At 50.3% G+C, this 18,796-nt stretch overlaps 1 protein-coding gene across 10 annotated transcripts in view; it reads right to left on the bottom strand.

Annotated features, from left to right (window-relative positions):
• The window catches only part of SEPTIN6 (septin 6), a 111,423-nt gene extending 102,593 nt beyond the window's left edge, over positions 1-8,830 (bottom strand). For 3 of the 10 annotated variants that reach the window (XR_009547588.1, XM_060183271.1, XM_060183270.1), the window contains exon 1: positions 8,411-8,828. Coding sequence is in view for 4 of the 10 variants with exons in the window: in XM_060183271.1 (XP_060039254.1) it covers positions 8,411-8,440 (30 nt within the window). In the remaining 6 variants the exon portion in view is untranslated. Of the gene's footprint in view, positions 1-8,410 lie in introns of all 10 variants that reach the window. The other 7 variants (XR_009547587.1, XR_009547586.1, XM_060183269.1 and 4 more) reach the window with 5 other exon arrangements.
• Positions 8,831-18,796: the final 9,966 nt, after the last annotated feature.

The following is an 18,796-nucleotide window of genomic DNA, read 5'->3' as shown; positions in this document are numbered from 1 at the left end:
GGAGAGGGAGAAACCCACACAGAGCCATGACTCTATTCCCTTGCATTGCAGCTGAGAATCATAAGGCCTGAAAGTCTGGGAAGCAAAACCACCAGGCAGAATGTTCTCTGACCTTCCTCCTGTGAGTGGGGGGGGGGTGAGTTTTGGGGGTGGGAGGCATAGGGAAAAGGGTAGGCGGGGAGGACCTGCTGGCGACATTCTGATTTCACAAGAAGGCCAGTGCTGGGCACAGCTGAGCAGATGTCGCCAGACAGGTAGCTCCAGCACTATTTGTCACCGGCCAGAGGTGACATCATAGACTGAGCCACCAGCAATAGTGACATGTGTGCAGGACAAGTATCCAGGGAAATGAGATCACACATGTGGAACCATTTCCAAGTGGCTGAAAGAAAAGCGAGGCATGTATCCTGGAGATGCTTTTTGTTTTTCTCTCTCCCTTTTTTTTTATATTTATTTGTTTGTTTTGTCATCATTGGAGCTTCATTGTCCCAGGCTGGCTTTTCAGACAGAAACTGAAAGACAAATTCGCCACAGCACTGAAGCTTCCTCCAGGGCAGTGGGGGCTGGGCTTGAACTTGGGTGGTAGCAAGACAAAGCAGTGTGCTACCCAGGGGAGCTACTTTGTGCCTCCCATCACCACCACCCATAGGACCAAAAAAAAAAAAAAAAAGAAAAGGGGAGAGTATAAAGAAGGAGAAAGAAGGAAATACCTGCAACACAGTTCATGAAGCCTCCCCCCTGAAGGTGGGGACCAGGGGCTTGAACCTAGGTCCTTGTGCGCAGTAATGTGTGTGCTCAGTCAGGTGTGCCACTGTCTCCCCCCCTCTTTTTTTAAGTTTCTGTTTACTTGTATTTGTTTTTATTTATTAATTCTGGATAGAGACAGAGAGGAGAGGGGGGAAACAGAGAGTCACCTGCATTTAACAGAGAGTCACTTCACCATTTATTAAGCATCCCTGTAGGTGGGGACCTAGGGCTTGAACCCAGGTTCTTGCACATGGTCATGTGTGTGCTCAACCAGCTATGCCACCACCCAGCCCCTGCCCCCCTCTCTTCTTTAACTTTAAAGATCAATTTATTGGGGGCCAGGTGGTGGTGCACCCAGAGAATGTACACGAACCATGTGCAAGGACCGGGTTCAAGTCCCTGGTCCCCACATCTCTCTCCCTCTCTATTCCCCCACTCCCTCTCTTATTTTTCTATCCTAAAAAAATTATAAAAGAATTTTAAATGTGCAAAACAGAGAATCAGAGCATCACTCTGGCACATGTGTTACCAGGGATCAAACCCGGGATCTCATGCTTAAGAGACCAATGGTTTAGCCACTGCACCACCTCCCAGACTTGCCTATCTGTTTACTTTCCATGAGAGAGAGACCAGAGCACCATTCCAACACACACAGTGGCCAGGAATCGAACCTGAGGCCTCACGCATGCATGTGCTCTACCCACTAAGCTACCTCCCCAGTCACTCCTTTCTTTTTTCTTTTACTAGAGCACTGCTCAGCTCTAACTTATGATGGTATAAGGGATTGAACCTGGGACTCTGGAGCTTCAGGCATGAGAGTCTGTTTGCATAACCATTATGCTATCTCCCTAGTCCTTCTTTCTTTCTTGAAATTATTTTTCTACCAGGTTCATGGCTAGGGCTCAGCGCCTGCACAACTCCACCGTTCCCCGCAGCCACTTTTGTTCTTTCTTCCCTTCCTTCTTTTCTTTCTTTGGTATAGGGTGAGAGACAGAGAGAAGAAGAGACACCCGCAGCACTGCTCCACCACTCGTGAAGTCCATCCGTCCGAGCTCTGCCCCCCCCCCCACAGGTGGGGACCAGGGGCTTTAACCCAGGGCCTCATTTATGGTAAAGTGTGCTCTACCAGGAATGCCACCATCCAGCCCACTTGAAGGTGGTCTCGATGTACACCCAACTACAGGACCTCCTCAGTGGTTGATGTTCCTAGGAAGTTCCAGCTCTGATAACAGCAAAATCCATCCTGCTTCCTAGTGGCTCACCTTCTTTCCAGGGGAGTCACATTCCTGCCACGCTCTGCTCAGGCTATTGCCCCTGTTGGCTCCCAGGCAGCCCACAAAAGGAGGGCCCCACTGGGTAAACAACACATGGATAATAGGCCCCGCAAAGTGAAAGGGCCCACCCATGCCCACTGATTGCCCACTGTGCCCTGCACACAGGGCGCACTCGGCCAGGATGCAGATCTGTAGCTGGAATACCAGTGATCCCGACAGTTCCAGGACTCAGGAAATGCAGAGGGAAGGGAGCTAGCTCCTGTCTTGCGGCTGGAAGGTCTGAGCGGGCAGAATCCTGTGGGCTCTGGCCAGCCCCTCCATTTGTAGACGGTGGGGCAGGGTCTGCCTGGCAGAATCGGGGTCCCAGAAATTCACACGGAAGCAGTGAATGGCTAAACCAGGGTGGGAAGTGAGCGGATGTAGCATGGTTCCCGGCCCAGCAGTGGAAGCCAGGTCTCCCAGATCTCTGTTTCACACCAACCTCCCTCTCCCTCTGCAGGCCCCCTCCCAGAAAGCCTTTCATGCCCCTCCCACCCCTGTCTCCCCCCTCCCCTCAGCTGCTGTGGTGCCCCCCCCACCCTTGCAATGAATCTCCTGCGAGGCATTTACTGTGAAGATGTTAATGTGGTTACTGGTGTCTGCCTCTGCTACTCTGTTGGGAACCACAACCCTCACACACCAAGAAAGGGTCAAGTGCATCTGGGGGGAGGATAGGAGGATCCCCATTCCTCCTCTCTCCCCACCTCCACCCCCGTTTTTTCTTTGCTCTTTTTTTAAGACTCAAAACACACACAGCAAAGCTGGAAAATAGTCAGGAGAGAGTATCCATAGACTCTGAACTTAAGATTCAAGAGCCTTGGGGGTCTGGCAGTAGGGCACCGGGTTAAGTGCACATGGAGCAAAGCCCACACAAGGATTCCAGTTCAAGCCCCCGGCTCCCCACCTGCGGGGGGAGTCACTTCACAAGCGGTGAAGCAGGTCTGCAGGTGTCTATCTTTCTCTCCCCCTCTGTCTTCCACTCCTCTCTCAGTCTCTCTCTGTCCTATCCAACAACAATCGCAGCAATAACATCGAACAATAAACAACAAAGGCAACAAAAAGAAAAAAAAAAGATTCAAGAGCCTTGGGCTGGTGAAATAACTCACTTAGCTAGTGCACTGCTTTGTAATGTGTGTGACCCAGGTTCAAAACCAGCCCCCACCGCGTTAAAGGAAGCTTGGGTACCGTGGCACCTCTTTCTTTCTCTCTCTCTCTCTCTCTCTCTCTCTCTCCTATCTCTATGTTTAAAAAAAAATCAACAGCTGGGAAACAGGAGATGGCTCACTGGGTAAAGCTCACACTTTACCATGCACTAGGACCCGGGTTCAAGTTCCCTGGCCACCATATAGGAGCATCTGCGAAGAGTGAGGGAAATTTCACAAACACTGGAGCAGTGTTGGGGTATATCTCTCTTGCTCTGTGTCTCTCAGCCTCTAGCCTAAAAGGAGGGCCAGCAAAATACCTCACTCAGCGCGCTGTTTCATTTCATGGGCATGAGCCAAGTTCAAGTCTACCCCCCCACCCCACCCCCCACTCCCCGTCGCACTAGAGGAAGCTTCACTACTGTGGTCTTTTTCATTCTCTCTCTGCCTCTGTATCTAAAAATTAAATAATTAAAAATAATTAGGTGGTCATTAAATAATTAAATAAATAATAATAATTAAATAATAAATTTAAAAAATTGCGTACAGGGTTATCACTGGGGTTCAGTGCCTGCACTAAGAATCCACTGCTCCTGTGGCCATTTTTTTATTTTATATTTTTGGATAGGACAGAGAGAAATTGAGAGAGGAGGGGAAGATAGAGAGGGAGAGAGAAAAATAAGACACCTGCAGACTTGCTTCACCACTTGTGAAGCGACTGCCCTACGGGGGGGTTGCTGGGGGCTTGAACCGGGATCCTTGAGTGGGTCCTTGCACTTCATACTATGTGTGCTTAAGCCGGTATGCTACCGTCGGGCCCTCAATAAAAATATTTTTTTAAACAGCCCATCAGGAATGGTACAGGCACAGAGAGAAAGAACCCTGGTGGCAAAAATAAAGGGAAAAAGATTCAAGAACCATTTACCAGTTGGGGCCATCGGTGCTCTAACTCCAGAGGTTGTCGGTATAAAACTGAGTTTTCTCTCTCCCTGCTGTATAATATTCCACTCGGCGTGCAGTTAGTTGGTGGAGATGGAATAGGCAGCATGCTTCAAGAAGAATCAAAGATTAAGTGCTATTTGCTAGATGAGTTCAGTGACAGGCCTCTCACTACCTGTGGGACCTTGAAATAGTCGCCTCAAGTCACCCTAGTTAGAGCAAAGTTAGTCTCATGATCAAGTTCATTCGGGAGAAAGACCACTGGTTGCCACAGAGGGCGGTATCGTCCTCAAGGTGGGATTGGTTCAGACCCCAGATCAAAGAGCTGTTCTTCTCATCTGGATTCCCTAAGACAACAATGAAACAAACAGCTCCAGGGCTGGCAGCAGGGAGATACCATGATGACTCTGCAAAAAGACTCCTTGGGGCCAGGTGGTGGCGCACCTGGTTGAGCACACCTTACAATGTGCAAGGACCCAGGGTTCAAGCCCCTGGTCCCCACCTGCAGGAGGAAAGCTTTTCGAGTGGTGAAGCAGGGCTGTAGGTGTCGTCTCTCTGTCTTTTTCATTATCACCATCTTCCCTCTCGATTTCTTTCTGTCTCTTAACTAATAAAGATAATTTTTAAAAAATTTAAAAAGACTCCTACATAACAACAACAACAACAAATAGGGCTGGAGAGACAGCATAATGGTTCTGCAAAAATATTTTTATGCGAGGGCCGGGCGGTAGCACAGCAGGTTAAGCACACATGGTGTGAAGAGCAAGGACCGGTGGAAGGATCCCGATTCGAGCCCCCAGCCCACCCCCCACCTGCAAGGGGGTTGCTTCACACGTGGTGAAGCAGGTCTGCACTTGTCTATTTTTCTCTCCCCTTCTCTGTCTTCCCTGCCTCTCTAGATTTCTCTGTCCTATCCAATGACAACGATAATAACAATGATAAACAACAAGGACAACAAAAAGGGAAAAAATAGCCTCCAGGAGCAGTGAATTTGTAGGGCAGGCACTGAGCCCCAGCAATAACCCTAGAGGTACACACACACACAAAAAAGACTTTTATGCCTGAGTCTTTGGGGTCCCAGGTTCAATCCACGACAGCATCAGCCAGAGTTGAGCAAGGCTCTGAGTAAAAAGAAAAAAATGAAACAAATAGCACCAGAGCAGCAGCTGAGGCCCCTGACCTGCCTGTCCTTTGCTGACTAGTCACCATGGACAAGTCACATACACTCTCAGAGTATGTGTTTGTAGTGGCCCCCGCCAGCCTACGGGCAAGAATGTTCTAGAATTCTCTTTACGATTTCACAGAGCACATGATATGTGCTTCCAACTCATCTGTAAGCTCCAAGAGTCAGGAATTGTGTAAACTACATTTTTTTAATCTTTTTTTTTTTTTTAAGAGAGAGAGAGAGAGACACAACGGCAACAAAGTTTCCTTCAATGTAGTGGGGGACCAGGCTTGAACTTGGGTCTCATACACATGGCAAAGCAGAACAGGACCCAAGTGAACTATTTCACTAGCCCCATTTTTTGTTGTTGCTGTTTGGTTGACCTGGGCTGGCTGAAAGTGCTAGACCTTTATTGATGCCTCAGATAAAACTTGCAGACACAATGAAGAAAGGACTTTGTCACGTATTATCATTCAAAAGGAGATGGGACCAAAAGAAGTGAATGCCAAATGCCCTCACCAGCAGCTCTGAGGTCTTAGCCACCAGAGTGATCCTGAACTGACTCTAGAAAGGACACCTCCCTACCCCCACCCCCACCCCCTCCTGCCAACCCACAGGTCAAAGCCTGTCTCCATGACAGGGCACAGGGAAGGAACCCCAGAGTTTAGGAATAATTAAGTTTCTCTTCCATCTAAGATAGAGCCTCCCCCCCCCACACACAAACACACCTGCATCTACCCTACCCCAAGCCTTCCACATCTCTTGGAACAAACAGCCATCAGCCATCAGCCAGAGTCCAAGGTCTTCTGAGTTAATTCCATCTCCCCTGGGAAATTACAACTTTCAACAGACACAGAGAGACAAATGACACAGAAACCAGAGCTTCACTCTGGGGGGGGGGGAGGCACTGGCGGGGGGGGGGGGTGTTATGGAGTGACGTCATTTCCCCCAGAAACCCATTTATCACAATAACAAGGTCTCCAGTGCTTTCACCAGATTCAGAATCCGGCACATCATTCTGTTCTCCCCCAGGTAATAGGGCAAGGCCAGACAGAAAAGTGGACCACAGAAAGAGGACTCAGTTCTCCTAAACCTGCCTCAAATCCCCAGCTCTATCTACATAATAAAGGGGAATCCTCTGAGTTGCCCCTAGTTCTACCCCTTCCCTACCCTCCAGGTGAAACACAAGCCTTCTAAAATGTCACCCCCACACCTACACACACACACACACTCACCCCCACCCCCACCCCCACCCCGTAGCATGTGCCCAGTAATCCTGTCCCAGCCAAGGAGGACTCCAGGAAAGAGAGGATGGAGCGAGTTGATGCTGATTCAGTGTCAGCCAAGAAAAATCATCAGGGTCATTATTTATCTATTTATCTGTTGTCACAAAAGCTGGAACAAGTGTGACATAGGTCAGTCCATCTACGTAAGCCTCATGCCATCTCTACAAATCCAGAGACCACAGAGCAGTAGAGGAGCACGTTGAGAACCCTCAAATGACCAAGGCAGTAAATTATCAGATCCAGCCTTGGAGGATCCTCTGGAATTCCATTACACCTAGCATCCTCTTCCACCTTGTCCACGTCCTTCCCCTCCAGGACTGCTCAGTGTTGGACTCCCAACAGGATCCCTCCCAGAGGCGCCAAAGAAATAACCCCTAAGCTGTCTAAACAGGGCGATCAATGCCTACAGACCCTGCAGAGCACACACTCCCAGACTGTGGATTCAAATCTTGAAAACAAATCAATTTCAATTACACCAGGCACCTACAGGCTGCCGTTTTTTTTTGTTTGTTTGTTTGTTTGTTTTTTCTTTTCTTGCAGTAGAATCGCATGACACAATTTCGCCCCAATGAAGCAAGTCACGTGCTTTCAAAACATTTCTTGAAGCTCAGAGATGGTTATCAAGTAGGATTTAGTGTCATGGGTTATAATACCTCTCCCCAGCCCCCAGGGTCCTGGTATCTGGGTCTCCTCAAAGTCTAGATACTCGCGGATGATGGAAAGGTTGGGTTGTTCCCCCAGATAGGAACACAGTCCCCGCCCCCCTACCCCCCAGTTTGCAATCAAACTTCTGGTCTAAATTAGAGTGTGATTTTTTTCGCAGGTTGGAAAACTTCAGTTCTTTGACATGTTTCCCCCATCTTCCCAAGCCAGTTGCAAATAAAAAGGAGAACCTTTCTTACAATCCTCCCCCCTCAAATTTCCTGTGTTCCCAGAGAAGGACGCCAGCTGCACAGGTTCTGGCACAGGAGGACCCAAGGCGCACTAAAAACAGTTCCCGGCGGCAAATGCCCTGGCAAGTGATGGGAAAGACCCCACTACCACCACCGGAAACACACCACCAGTCACCTGCACGCCAGCGATTTACACCCCTTTCAGAAGCAGAAAGCCCCCCCCCCCCCAGGCATAGGGCCAGGGCAGACAGACAGTCGTCCGGACTCCAGGGGGTGGGCGCCAGGGAAGTGGGCAAGCTCCAGGAGACCCGCAGGTTTGTTCCATTTCACAGCCACCCCCACCCCCACCGCCGCCACTCATCCCCCCAGCCCCGGGAGGCGCGCGCGAGTGCGCGCGCGCGAACGCAAACGCACCCCGCGGTACCCCGCGAAGAGCCGCAGTCACATATGCAATGTATCTGAAGAAATCCTAGCCCCACCGGTCCCCGCCCCGCCCCCCCCCCGCGCCGCCTCCCGGCCCGCGCTGCCCACCCCCGCCACCCCCTCCTCACAGTCCTCAGCAGAGCCCGGGCCCCGCGGGCAGCTGTGAACAGGGGCGCGGCCGTCCGTCCCGGGAAGCCAGGCCCGGGGGTGCCAAGGCTCTGGGGAGCTCGGCGGGGCGTGCGGCCATTCATTCGGCAACGCCCCAGCCGCGGGGCCGCGGCTGCAGGTCGCGGGGGGGGGCGGACGAAGTTGAGCCGCCACAGGCCCCGCTCGCCCCAAGACGCCCACCGACCTCGGGGACCCGCGGCGGGTGCCGGGCCGCTCATCCCGCCTGCATCCCGCCTCGCCGAGGCTCCCGGATTCTGTTCTTCTGGCCGCGGCGGCGGCCCGATCGCCTAAATCCTCCTGCCCCCCCGGCCCCGCACCCAAGCCCCGCACTCACCACCTGGCGAGCTATATCGGTCGCTGCCATCGCTCCTGCGTCCGCCAGGGCTGCCACGGGCGCCGCCGCAACTGGAGCTGAAGCACAGGAACCGGCAGCGCGCCTCCGACAAAGAGAAAGTGTTACACTTCGGGCGCGACCAAGTCCAGTGGGGGGGGGGGGTAGAGGGGAGGTGCAAGGGAGGGGCCCCCTAGCCGCCGGCACCAACCCCGAGCTCCCTTCTCTGGCCCACCCCCTCGGAAGTCGGGGATGGGGAGGGGGCGGGGTGGACACGCCGCGCCCCCCAGACCGCGAGCCCCATTCCTGCTGCGCCACCCGCAACCTCCACCCGAGGCCAATACGGAGGGGGGCGGGGGCTCCCCGCAGTGACCACGTCCTTGGCGTCCCCCCCGCCACTGGGCTGCGTGGTACATCCCGACCTCTGCTGAATTGTCACACACCCCCTGCTCTCGCTTTACATCCCTGAGTCCCCAGACCCCGGGATCTGGAAGCCCCCCCCCAACTCCCCACTCCCCCAGACTGCTCTCGAGGCTGAGCTCCACCGTCCTCCTCTCACTCCTCCTGGCCTGCTGCACCCCTGTTCCTCTGCACTCAGCTGTCAGGGTGCTTGCTAGGGAGCGCCTACCACTGGAGTCTGGAGGCTCCACCGCACCTCCCTGCCTTCCCTGGCTCTCAAGTACTGTTGAGGTCCAGGGGGGAGGGGAGTTGGGGAGCTGTGGCATCTGACGCTCAGCGGAGAGACTGAGAAAGGGAGCCGCACTGCGGACCCCCGCTGCTGAGCGACGGGTCCCCCACACACTTCCTCGCCCAGCTGAGCCCTAGGAGCTCAGTCAGGGAGTCTCAGAGGAGGGGTTTTGGGGTTATGGCCCCCAGCTCTGTGAGCGAGGTGGTGGGGAGGGATCCAGAGAGACCTCCACTGGCTCTGCCCCACCCTCTCGTTTCCCCTTAACCTCGGGGTATCCAGGGGACCCAGCAACCAGCGAGAGGTGAGCAGAAGGCAGAACCCTCAAAGGCTGGAATGGCTCCCGCCCGGCCTCCAGCTACGACCAAAGTACCCCGGAGCCCTCCACATAGCTCCAGCCCTGACACCCCATGCTTGCTTCCCAGGACTGATGAACCCTCGGGCGAGTCCTCCCCGCCTCTCCCCTAAAGGGTGAATGCCTGGTCTTCTGGACCTCCGGACCACAGCGAGGACAGGTTTCTGAGCTAAAGACGCACCACAAGCTGGCCCCTATGAGACATAGAGGAGGACCCTACAGAACCTCACTGCGGGAACTGGGGAGCGGTTCGAACCTTTGGGGGGGCTGGAAAGAGGAAGGGGGAGAGAGAGAGGGAGAGAGAGAGACACACACACCTGACCCAAAAGGGGGCGTGGCCAGGGAGAAGGAGGGAAGGCTAGGAAAACTGGTGAGCCCATGTCGCACTTCTCTGGCACCTGATTCCACTGTGGTGGTGGGGGGGGCGCTATATATAGAGTGTGCACGCTAAGAACAAGGTATCCCCGGTGCCTACTGCCTCCCAGTGCCTAATGCCTGGCAAAGGGACATGTGTGCCTTTGTTGGCGGTGGAGAGCCAGGTGGGGTTACAGAGAGGAGGCTGGCAGGCTCTGAGGCCAGCAGGACAGGCATGTGTGGCCAGGGGGAGAGGTGGCTACAGTCACTGAGCTGCACCAGCAGGCTGCTTGCTACACCGCCTAGGAGAGGCAGCTTGGGACCAGGACTGTGCTTAAGGCTAGACTCTGAAAATAAATAAATAAATAAATAAATAAATAAATAAATAAATATAAACAAAGTTAGACTCTGGCCACTGCCAGACTGGGTGTCATCTGAATTGTCAAGCTCCAGTGCCCCCACCGCATCTGGGGATTCTCAAAGCATCCCAGAGTCCTCCTCTTCCTCCTAAAGGTCATATCCTTCAAAGCCAGGGACCATCTGCAACCCTTCTGACCTTCTTTCCTCCTCTCTCCTGCTATCCTTAATAAATAAATAAATCGGGAGTTGGGCTGTAGTGCAGTGGGTTAAGCACAGGTGGCATGAAGCACAAGGCCCACCAGCATAAGATCCTGGTTCGAGCCCCTGGCTCCCCACCTGCAGGGGAGTCCTTTCACAGACAGTGAAGCAGATCTGCAGGTGTCTATCTTTCTCTCCCCCTCTGTCTTCCCCTCCTCTTTCCATTTCTCTCTGTCCTATCCAACAATGACGACAACAATAATAACTACAACAAGGGCAACAAAAGGGAATAAATAAAATAAATATTTTCAAAATAAATAAATAAATAAATCTTAGGGTCCAGGTGGTGGTGTACCTAGTTGAGTGCACATGTTCAAATCTGCAAGGACCTGAGGTCAAGTCCTCCATCCCCACCTGCAAATGCCAAGCTTCTTGAGTAGTGGAGGATTGTTGCAGGTGTCTCTCTTCCTCCCCCTTCCCTATCGATTTCTCTCCTATTAAAAAAAGAAAAGAAATAAAGAAATGTTGTAGAGGAACATGGGGGGACAGGAAGGCCAACGTTTGCCTCCCTACCCCGCCATCCCCAAAGTTCATCACGCATAATCTCTACAATGAATTGAGGAGAGAGCATGATTATCCAGGTAGTTGTAAACTTTATTGGACACAAAAACATGTTAGGAAAGAGAGAGAAAAGGGGACTGTCACAGGCGTGATGGTCACATGGTGATCCCAGGAAAGCATATGCCCCTAAAGGTCAAGTCTTTTTAAAGCCAAAGGCCCCATGTACACCTGCAGCCACTCCCATTTCTGGATGGTCCTTCCCTCGCTCAACAGAAAGAAAGAGAAAGAAAAGAGAGTTGGGTGGTAGCACAACAGGTGGCACAAAGCTCAAGGACCCCGGCTCCCCACCTGCAGGGGAGTCGCTTCACAGGCAGTGAAGCAGGTCTGCTGGTGTCTAACTTTCTCTCCCCCCCTCTGTCTTCCCCTCCTCTCTCCATTTCTCCCTGTCCTACATAACAATGACGACATCAATAACAACAATAATAATAACTATAACAACAATAAAAACAAGGGCAACAAAAGGGAAAATAAATAAATATTTAAAAAGAAAGAGAAAAAGGAAGGAAGAAAGAAAGAGACACAGAATGTGAGTTCAGATCTACAGGGATGCAGAGGCCACACAGGCTCCTAAGCTGAATATGGGCCCCAGATCACATCCAATTGATGGGGTTTACACTCAACAATATTTGTACACCTTTCCCATATTGGGGAGCTACTCTCTTCCCTGATCCAGCTTTCTGGTCCTTCTGCCAGCCATGACATCATCTCCCCAGACAATAATTAGGATCCACCTGCATATCAGATTTCAGGCTCAGGCAAAAAAAAAAAAAAAAAAGAACTAGTATAGCCACAGGCCCTTTGGAATATAACTAAAATATGCCTACTAGCTATCTATAAAACAGAGACCCCCCCCCTAACTCTTCATCTGCACTATTCCAGCCTTTAGGTCCATGACTGATCAACAATTTGTTTGGTTTTGTATGTTAACTCTCTTTTCAACCACCAGGTTCCAGATGCTAGCATGATGCTGACCAGACTTCCCTGGACAGATGACCCCACCAATGTGTCCTGGAGCTCCGCTTCCCCAGAGCCCCACCCCACTAGGGAAAGAGAGAGGTAGACTGGGAGTATGGATCGACCTGTCAATGCCCATGTTCAGCAGGGAAGCAATTACAGAAGCCAGACCTTCTGCATCCCACAATGACCTTGGGTCCATACTCCCAGAGGGTTAAAGAATAGGAAAGCTATCAGGGGAGGGGATGGGATACAGAGTTCTGGTGGTGGGAATTGTGTGGAGTTGGAGTTGTAACCCTCTTATGCTATGGTTTAGTCAATGTTTCCTTTTTATAAATCAAAAATTAAAAAAAAAAAAAGAGAGAGAAAATCTTTTTTAAAGGGGAGGGAGCACACCTAGCTGAGAGTGCTCAAGGACCAGAGTTTAAACCCCCAATCCCCACCTGCAGGAGGTGAAGCTTCACAACGGTGGAGCAGTACTGCAGGTCTCTGTCTCTCCCTCCCTCTCACGCTCTGCCTTCCCCTCTCAATTTCTCTCTGTCCTGTCAAATAAAGAGAAATTGATGAATCTCAAAATTTTAAAAAAAGAGCCTTTTTAGACTCTTGGACCCTGAGGTGAGCATACCCATCATTTCCTGTGCATCCTGTGGGCTGGGGGTGGGGAGCAAGGGGCCTAGCAGGTGTTCAATCCCTGTTGGTTGAACTTATGAATGGCCTGAAGCCAGGAGATGAGTTGTGTGTTCAGTGTTTTCAGTGCCCTTAAGGAAGCTAGGCCACGAGGGGGACTGTAATTTGCATGTTAATGTTGTTTGTGGAACCCTGAGGGGAAATGGCTCACTGGCCAGATGGAAGCCGCCTTTGGCTGGAGCCAAACTTTAGGAGGTAGCAATGTGGAGCCAGGGATAGGGGGTGCTAGGTCTAAAGGAAAAGAAAGGGGAGAGAGAGAGATCGAGAAACACACACACACACACACACACACACACACCAGAACAGTGTTGGAGGGCTTTTATCTCTGGTGATCCCGGGACCCTGATGCTGTACTCTTTGTCTTCAGATGCTCACATCTGCATTGTATGGCCTTGCAATCAATGCCTTGTGTGGGGGGCATTTCTGGCTGTTTTAGGCCATTTCTTCTGGCTAGGTGCAAGGTGCAGGGGAAGGGGTTGTTTTCCCTAAGGAGACCCCTTCCCTCAATCACTGAGCAAGTTCTCCTCAAGGAATTCTCATCAGCATAGTACTGAAGTTGGAGAATCTCTGACCTCACTGAAAAAAAAAAAAAGAGCCCTAGTGCTGCGGGGGTGGGGGGGATAGCATAGTGGTGATGTAAAAAGGCATTCACGGGTCCTGGCAGTGATGCACCTAGTACAGTGCACATGGTAACATGTGCAAGGACCCGTGTTTGAGTCCCGGGTCCCCACCTGTGGGGGTAGGGAGTGAAGCACTGCTGCAGATGTCTCTCTCCTGTCTCCTCCTTCCCTATCAATTTTTCTCTATCTGTCTCTATCCAATAAATCAATTAATAAAAACACATTTGTGGGGAGTGGAGCGGTAGCACAGTGGATTAAGCGCAAGTGGTGCAAACAGCAAGGACCAGCAGTTTAAGGATCCCCATTCCAGCCCCCAGCTCCCCACCTGCAGGGGAGTCCTTTCACAAGCAGTGAAGCAGCTCTGCAGGTGTCTCTCTTTCTCTCCCCCTCGATGTCTTCCCCTCCTCTCTCCATTTCTCTCTATCCTATCCAACAATGATGACATCAATAATAACTACAACAATAAAACAACAAGGACAACAAAAGGGAATAAATAAATAAAATTTAAAAAAAAAGACACTTGAGCTTGAGGCATCAAATGCCCTAGGTTCAGTTCCTGGCACCAACAGAAGGTAGAGTTCAGCAGCACTCTGTTAAAATAATAATAATAGTAATAATAATAAATTAAAGTTTAAAAAGGATAAACTGAGGATGGAGGAGCTAGCATAATGGTTATGCAAAGAAACTCTCATGCCTCAAGTTTCAAAGTCCCAGGTTCAATCCCCTGCACCGCCATAAGCCAGAGCTAAGCAGTGCTCAGGTGAAGAAGACTAGGAAGAAGGAACAGGAGGGGGGAGAAGGAGGAGAAAGAGGGGGAGTGGAAGGGGAAGGAGAAGAAAGACGAGGGGGAGGAGGAGTGGAATGGAAGAGAAGAGGAAGAAGAGAAAGAAAGAAAAATTGAGCCCTGGAGAAGGATGGCACACAGTGCTGGGAAGGGCTGGTTGGCTGTTGGAGAGAAAGGTTTGAAGCTCAGGCTGTTACAGTAATGCAGGCCCCAGTGGGTTCTACAGTGGTTAGCATGGGGGTGCAGAGTGCTTGGGGGGAAGCGATGCTCAAAAAGGTGAACCCCATAGGGAGCTTGAAAGTTCTAAAGATGAACTTTGCTTCCTTGGTAATTTTATTCATGGATTTTATTTACTCACTGTATACTGACCACTGTGCTAAGTAACAGAGAACTCGGGAAAGAATGGGTCGCCAGAACTCCAGCCATGACCTGAGAACATCCCAACCAGTCACATATGAGAAGGTGTTGAGGGACAGGAGCATACTGCCCCAAAATGGGAGTGGTCACAGATGTGGCTTAGAAAGGTGGAGGCCGGGGCTTGGGGATTAAAAGCTAGACCTGTAGGCTTCTCTCCCTGTCTGCCCAGGTCATCATGTGAGTACTGTTTCTGTTACTCTCTCCCTCTCCCTCTCTCATCCTAATATGTGAATGTTCTCAATTTTCCCGAATAAAATTTAAAAGTCCTGAAAAACATGCTCTCTCCTCAATTCTTTGTTGAAATAATGCATGACCACCTTTTTTTTTAAATTTTTTAAAAAAATATTTATTTATTCCCTTGTGTTGCCCTTGTTGTTGTATTGTTGTAGTTATTATTGATGCTGCCGTTGTTGGATAGGACAGAGAGAGATGGAGAGAGGAGGGGAAGACAGAGAGGGTGAGAGAAAGACACCTGCAGACCTGCTTCACCACCTGTGAAGTGACTCCCCTGCAGGTGGGGAGCCCGATGGGGGGGGGGACTCGAATTCATGTCCTTATGCCAATCTTTGTGTTTTGCACCACATGTGCTTAACTCACTGCGCTACCATCCAACTCCCTTCTTCGAACTTTTTAAATGTTGGGAAAACAAACGTCAGTCCCCCCTTCTCCCTCATAACAGAGGGGCCAGTGAAAATAGCTCACATGGGTGGGTGGGGGGTGTCAAAGAGTAGAGCACCAGGTTAAGCTCACATAGTGCGAAATGCAAGGACCAGGGCAAGGATCCTGGTTTGAGCCCCCTGCTCCCCACCTGCAGGGAGGTTGCTTCGCAAGCCATGAAGCAGCTCTGCAGGTGTCTTTCTCTCCCCTTCTCTGTCTTCCCCTCCTCTCTCGATTTCTCTGTCCTATCCAACACAACAATAACCATGGCGGGGGGAGATGACTGCCAGGAGCAGTGGATTCATAATGCAGGCACCAAACCCCAGCAATAACCCTGGGGGCAAAAAAAAAAGTAGGGGGACTCAGCTGTAGTGCAGCAGGTTAAGCACATGTAGTACAAAGCACAAGGACCAGAGTAAGGATCCCAGTTTCAGCTCCCCCCTCCGCTCCCCACCTGCAGGGGAGTCGCTTCACAGGTGGTGAAGCAGGTCTGCAGGTGTCTTTCTCTCCCCCCTCTCTGTCTTCCCCTCTTCTCTCCATTTCTCTCTGTCCTATCTAACAATGATGACATCAATAACAACAATAACTACAACAACAGGGAGTCGGGCGGTAGCACAGCAGGTTAAGCGCATGTGGTGTAAAGCTCAAGGACTGGTATAAAGATCCCAGTTCGAGCCCCCGGATCCCCACCTGCAGGGTAGTAGTCGCTTCACAAGTGGTGAAGCAGGTCTGCAGGTATGTATCTTTCTCTTCCTCTCCTCTCTCCATTTCTCTCTGTCCTATCCAACAATGACATAAATGACAACAATAATAACTACAACAATAAAACAACAAGGACAACAAAAGGGAATAAATAAATATATTTTAAAAATTAAAAATAAATAACTACAACAACAATAGAAAAAAACAAGGGCAACAAAAGGGAAAATAAATAAATATACATTTTTTTTTTAAAAAAGTAATAGCTCTCTTGGATAGAGCATTGCTTTGCCATGTGTACAATCCAGGTTAGAGCCCAGCCCCTACTGCATTGAAGGAAGTTTTGGTGCTGTGATCTCTTTCACCCTCTCTGCCTCTATCTTTAAAAAAAAATAACTTGGGGAGAAAGAGAAATAGAGAGTTAGAAGAGGCCCCTTGGGAGTCAGGTGGTAGTGCAGCAGGTTAAGCACAGGTGGTACAAAGTGTAAGGACCGGTGAAAGGATCCTGGTTCAAGCCCCTGGCTCATGCCCCTGGCTCCCCACCTGCAGGGGAGTCGCTTCACAGGTGGTGAAGCAGGTCTGTAGGTGTCTATCTTTCTCTCCCCCTCTCGGTCTTCCCCTCCTCTCTCCATTTCTCTCTGTCCTATCCAAAAACGAACAACATCAACAATGGCAATAATAATAACCACACTGAGGCTACAACAACAAGGGCAACAAAAGGGGGAAAAAATGGCCTCCAGGAGCAGTGGATTCGTGGTGCAGGCACCGAGCCCAGCAATAACCCTGGAGGGAAAAAATAAATAAATTACTTAATTTAAAAAAAGGGAGCTTCAGTGCTGTGATCTCGCTCTCTTGCTCTCTCTGCCTCTATGTCTCTCTTTCAATCTCTTTGCCTCTCTGTCCCTATCGGAAAAAGAAAAGGCAAGGGCTGGACAGTGGCACACTTGGCTGAGCACACACATTACCATGAATAAGGACCTTGATTCAAGCCTCTGGTCACCACCTGTGGGGAGCAGGGGGCGGGGGAGGGGCAAGAAGCTTAACAAGTGGTGAACAGGGAGTCTGGGCAGTAGCACAGCAGATTAAGTGCACATGGCTTAAAGCACAAGGCCCGGTGTAAGCATCCCGGTTCGAGCAGGGAATTCGCTTTACAGGCAGTGAAGCAGGTCTGCAGGTGTCTATCTTCCTCTCACCCTCTCTGTCTTCCCTTCCTCTCTCCATTTCTTTCTGTCCTAACAACAGCAACATCAATAACAACAACACTAATAACTACAACAACAATAAAACAACAGCAAGGGCAACAAAAAGGAAAATAAATAAATTAAAATTTTAAAAAGGGGTGAGCAAGTGCTACAGATATCTCTTTCTCTCTCTATCTCCCCTCTCCGTCTCAATTTTCTCTCTGTCTTATCAAATTAAAGAAAAATCTGTGGTCCGGGAGGTGGTGGGGCAGTGTGGTCAAGGAGGTGGAACAGTGGATAAGCACTGGGTTCTCAGCCATGAGGTCCTGAGTTCAGTCCCCGGCAGCACACGTACCAGAGTGATGTCTGGTTCTTTCCCTCTCTGCCTATCTTTCTCATAAATAAATAAATTCTTTTTTTAAAAAAAGAAAAATGTTATTAAACTGTCTATAAATAAATAGATAGAAAGGCAGAGAGGGCATTTAGGAAGTGCCAAGTGAGTGGAGGAAAGGACAGTGACTAAAAGATATCTGGGAGATCTGACAGGGCCACATGGAGAAGGGTTTTGGTGGCCAGGCCCGATGAGAGCTGTGACTGTATGCTCCCAAGCAGGGATTCGAAAACAGTGCTCTCCAGGGACCCAGTCTGCTCCATCTGGAAGCCTGCCCAGTGCAGACAGGCCGGATGTTCAGAGTGGGGGAAAAAATTCACTAGTGGGTAGAAACATTGCCATTTCCACTCTTTTTTTTTGCCACATTTTTACTTCCGCCTAAATCTCTTAACAGATGCTCCTGCTGATCTGCTCTCAAGCAGCAAAACAAGCGAACAAGTAGCAAATGAATATTAAATAGCCAATCCCAGTAGTGCTCCTGCTGAATTCAAGGGTTCCTTTCTTTGGGGACATCTGTGCTGGGGGCTCGGGTTTCCTGCTGCACACACACACACACACACACACACACACACACACACACACACACACACACACACATGGCAGCGGGCGGATTTTTTGCCTGCACAAGTGGCTTTTAGAAAAGTGCTTTCTCCGGGAGTCGGGCGGTAGCACAGCGGGTTAAGCAGGTGGCACAAAGCACAAGGACTTGAGTAAGGATCCCAGTTCGAGCTCCTGGCTCCTCACCTGCAGGGGAGTCGCTTCACAGGCGGTGAAGCAGGTCTGCAGATGTCTGTCTTTCTCTCCCCCACTCTGTCTTCCCCTCCTGTCTCCATTTCTCTGTCTTATCCAGCAACAACGACATCAATAATAACTACAACAATAAAACAACAAGGACAACAAAAGGGAATAAATAAATAAAGTGCTTTCTGGGAGTTGGGCAGCAGTATACTGGGTTAAGCGCACGTGGTGCAAAGCACAAGGACCCGCATGAGAATCCCGGTTTGAGCCCCCAGCTCCCCACCTTCAGGGGAGTCGCTTCACAAGCAGTGAAGCAGGTCTGAAGGTATCTCTCTTTCTCTCCCCCTCTGTGTTCCTCTCCTCTCCCCATTTCTCTCTATCCTATGCAATAATGATGACATCAATAACAACAACAATAACAATAAAACAAAGGCAACAAAAAGGAAATAAATATTTTTTAAAAAGTGCTTTCTTTCCTGTGGGTATGTGTTAGGGTGGCACTGATTTTCATGGCCTCCTAGCAAGAGCACCATGAAATCCACACGATGTTGTTACTTGAACCCATTGGAGAAAGTGTTCCTGCCTTGGTGGAATGCCACAAGAGGATGTTGATTAAAACAGTGCTCCAAGCACATTCATGATGTTGAAAGGTCACTCTGGCTCTGACTTGGGGGGAATGGCAGGGAGC

Source organism: Erinaceus europaeus, chromosome X, assembly GCF_950295315.1.
Source record: "Erinaceus europaeus chromosome X, mEriEur2.1, whole genome shotgun sequence".
NCBI lineage: Eukaryota > Metazoa > Chordata > Mammalia > Eulipotyphla > Erinaceidae > Erinaceus > Erinaceus europaeus.
The sequence above is the reverse complement of the archived record's forward strand: the minus strand, read 5'-3'. Positions and strand labels throughout refer to the sequence as shown.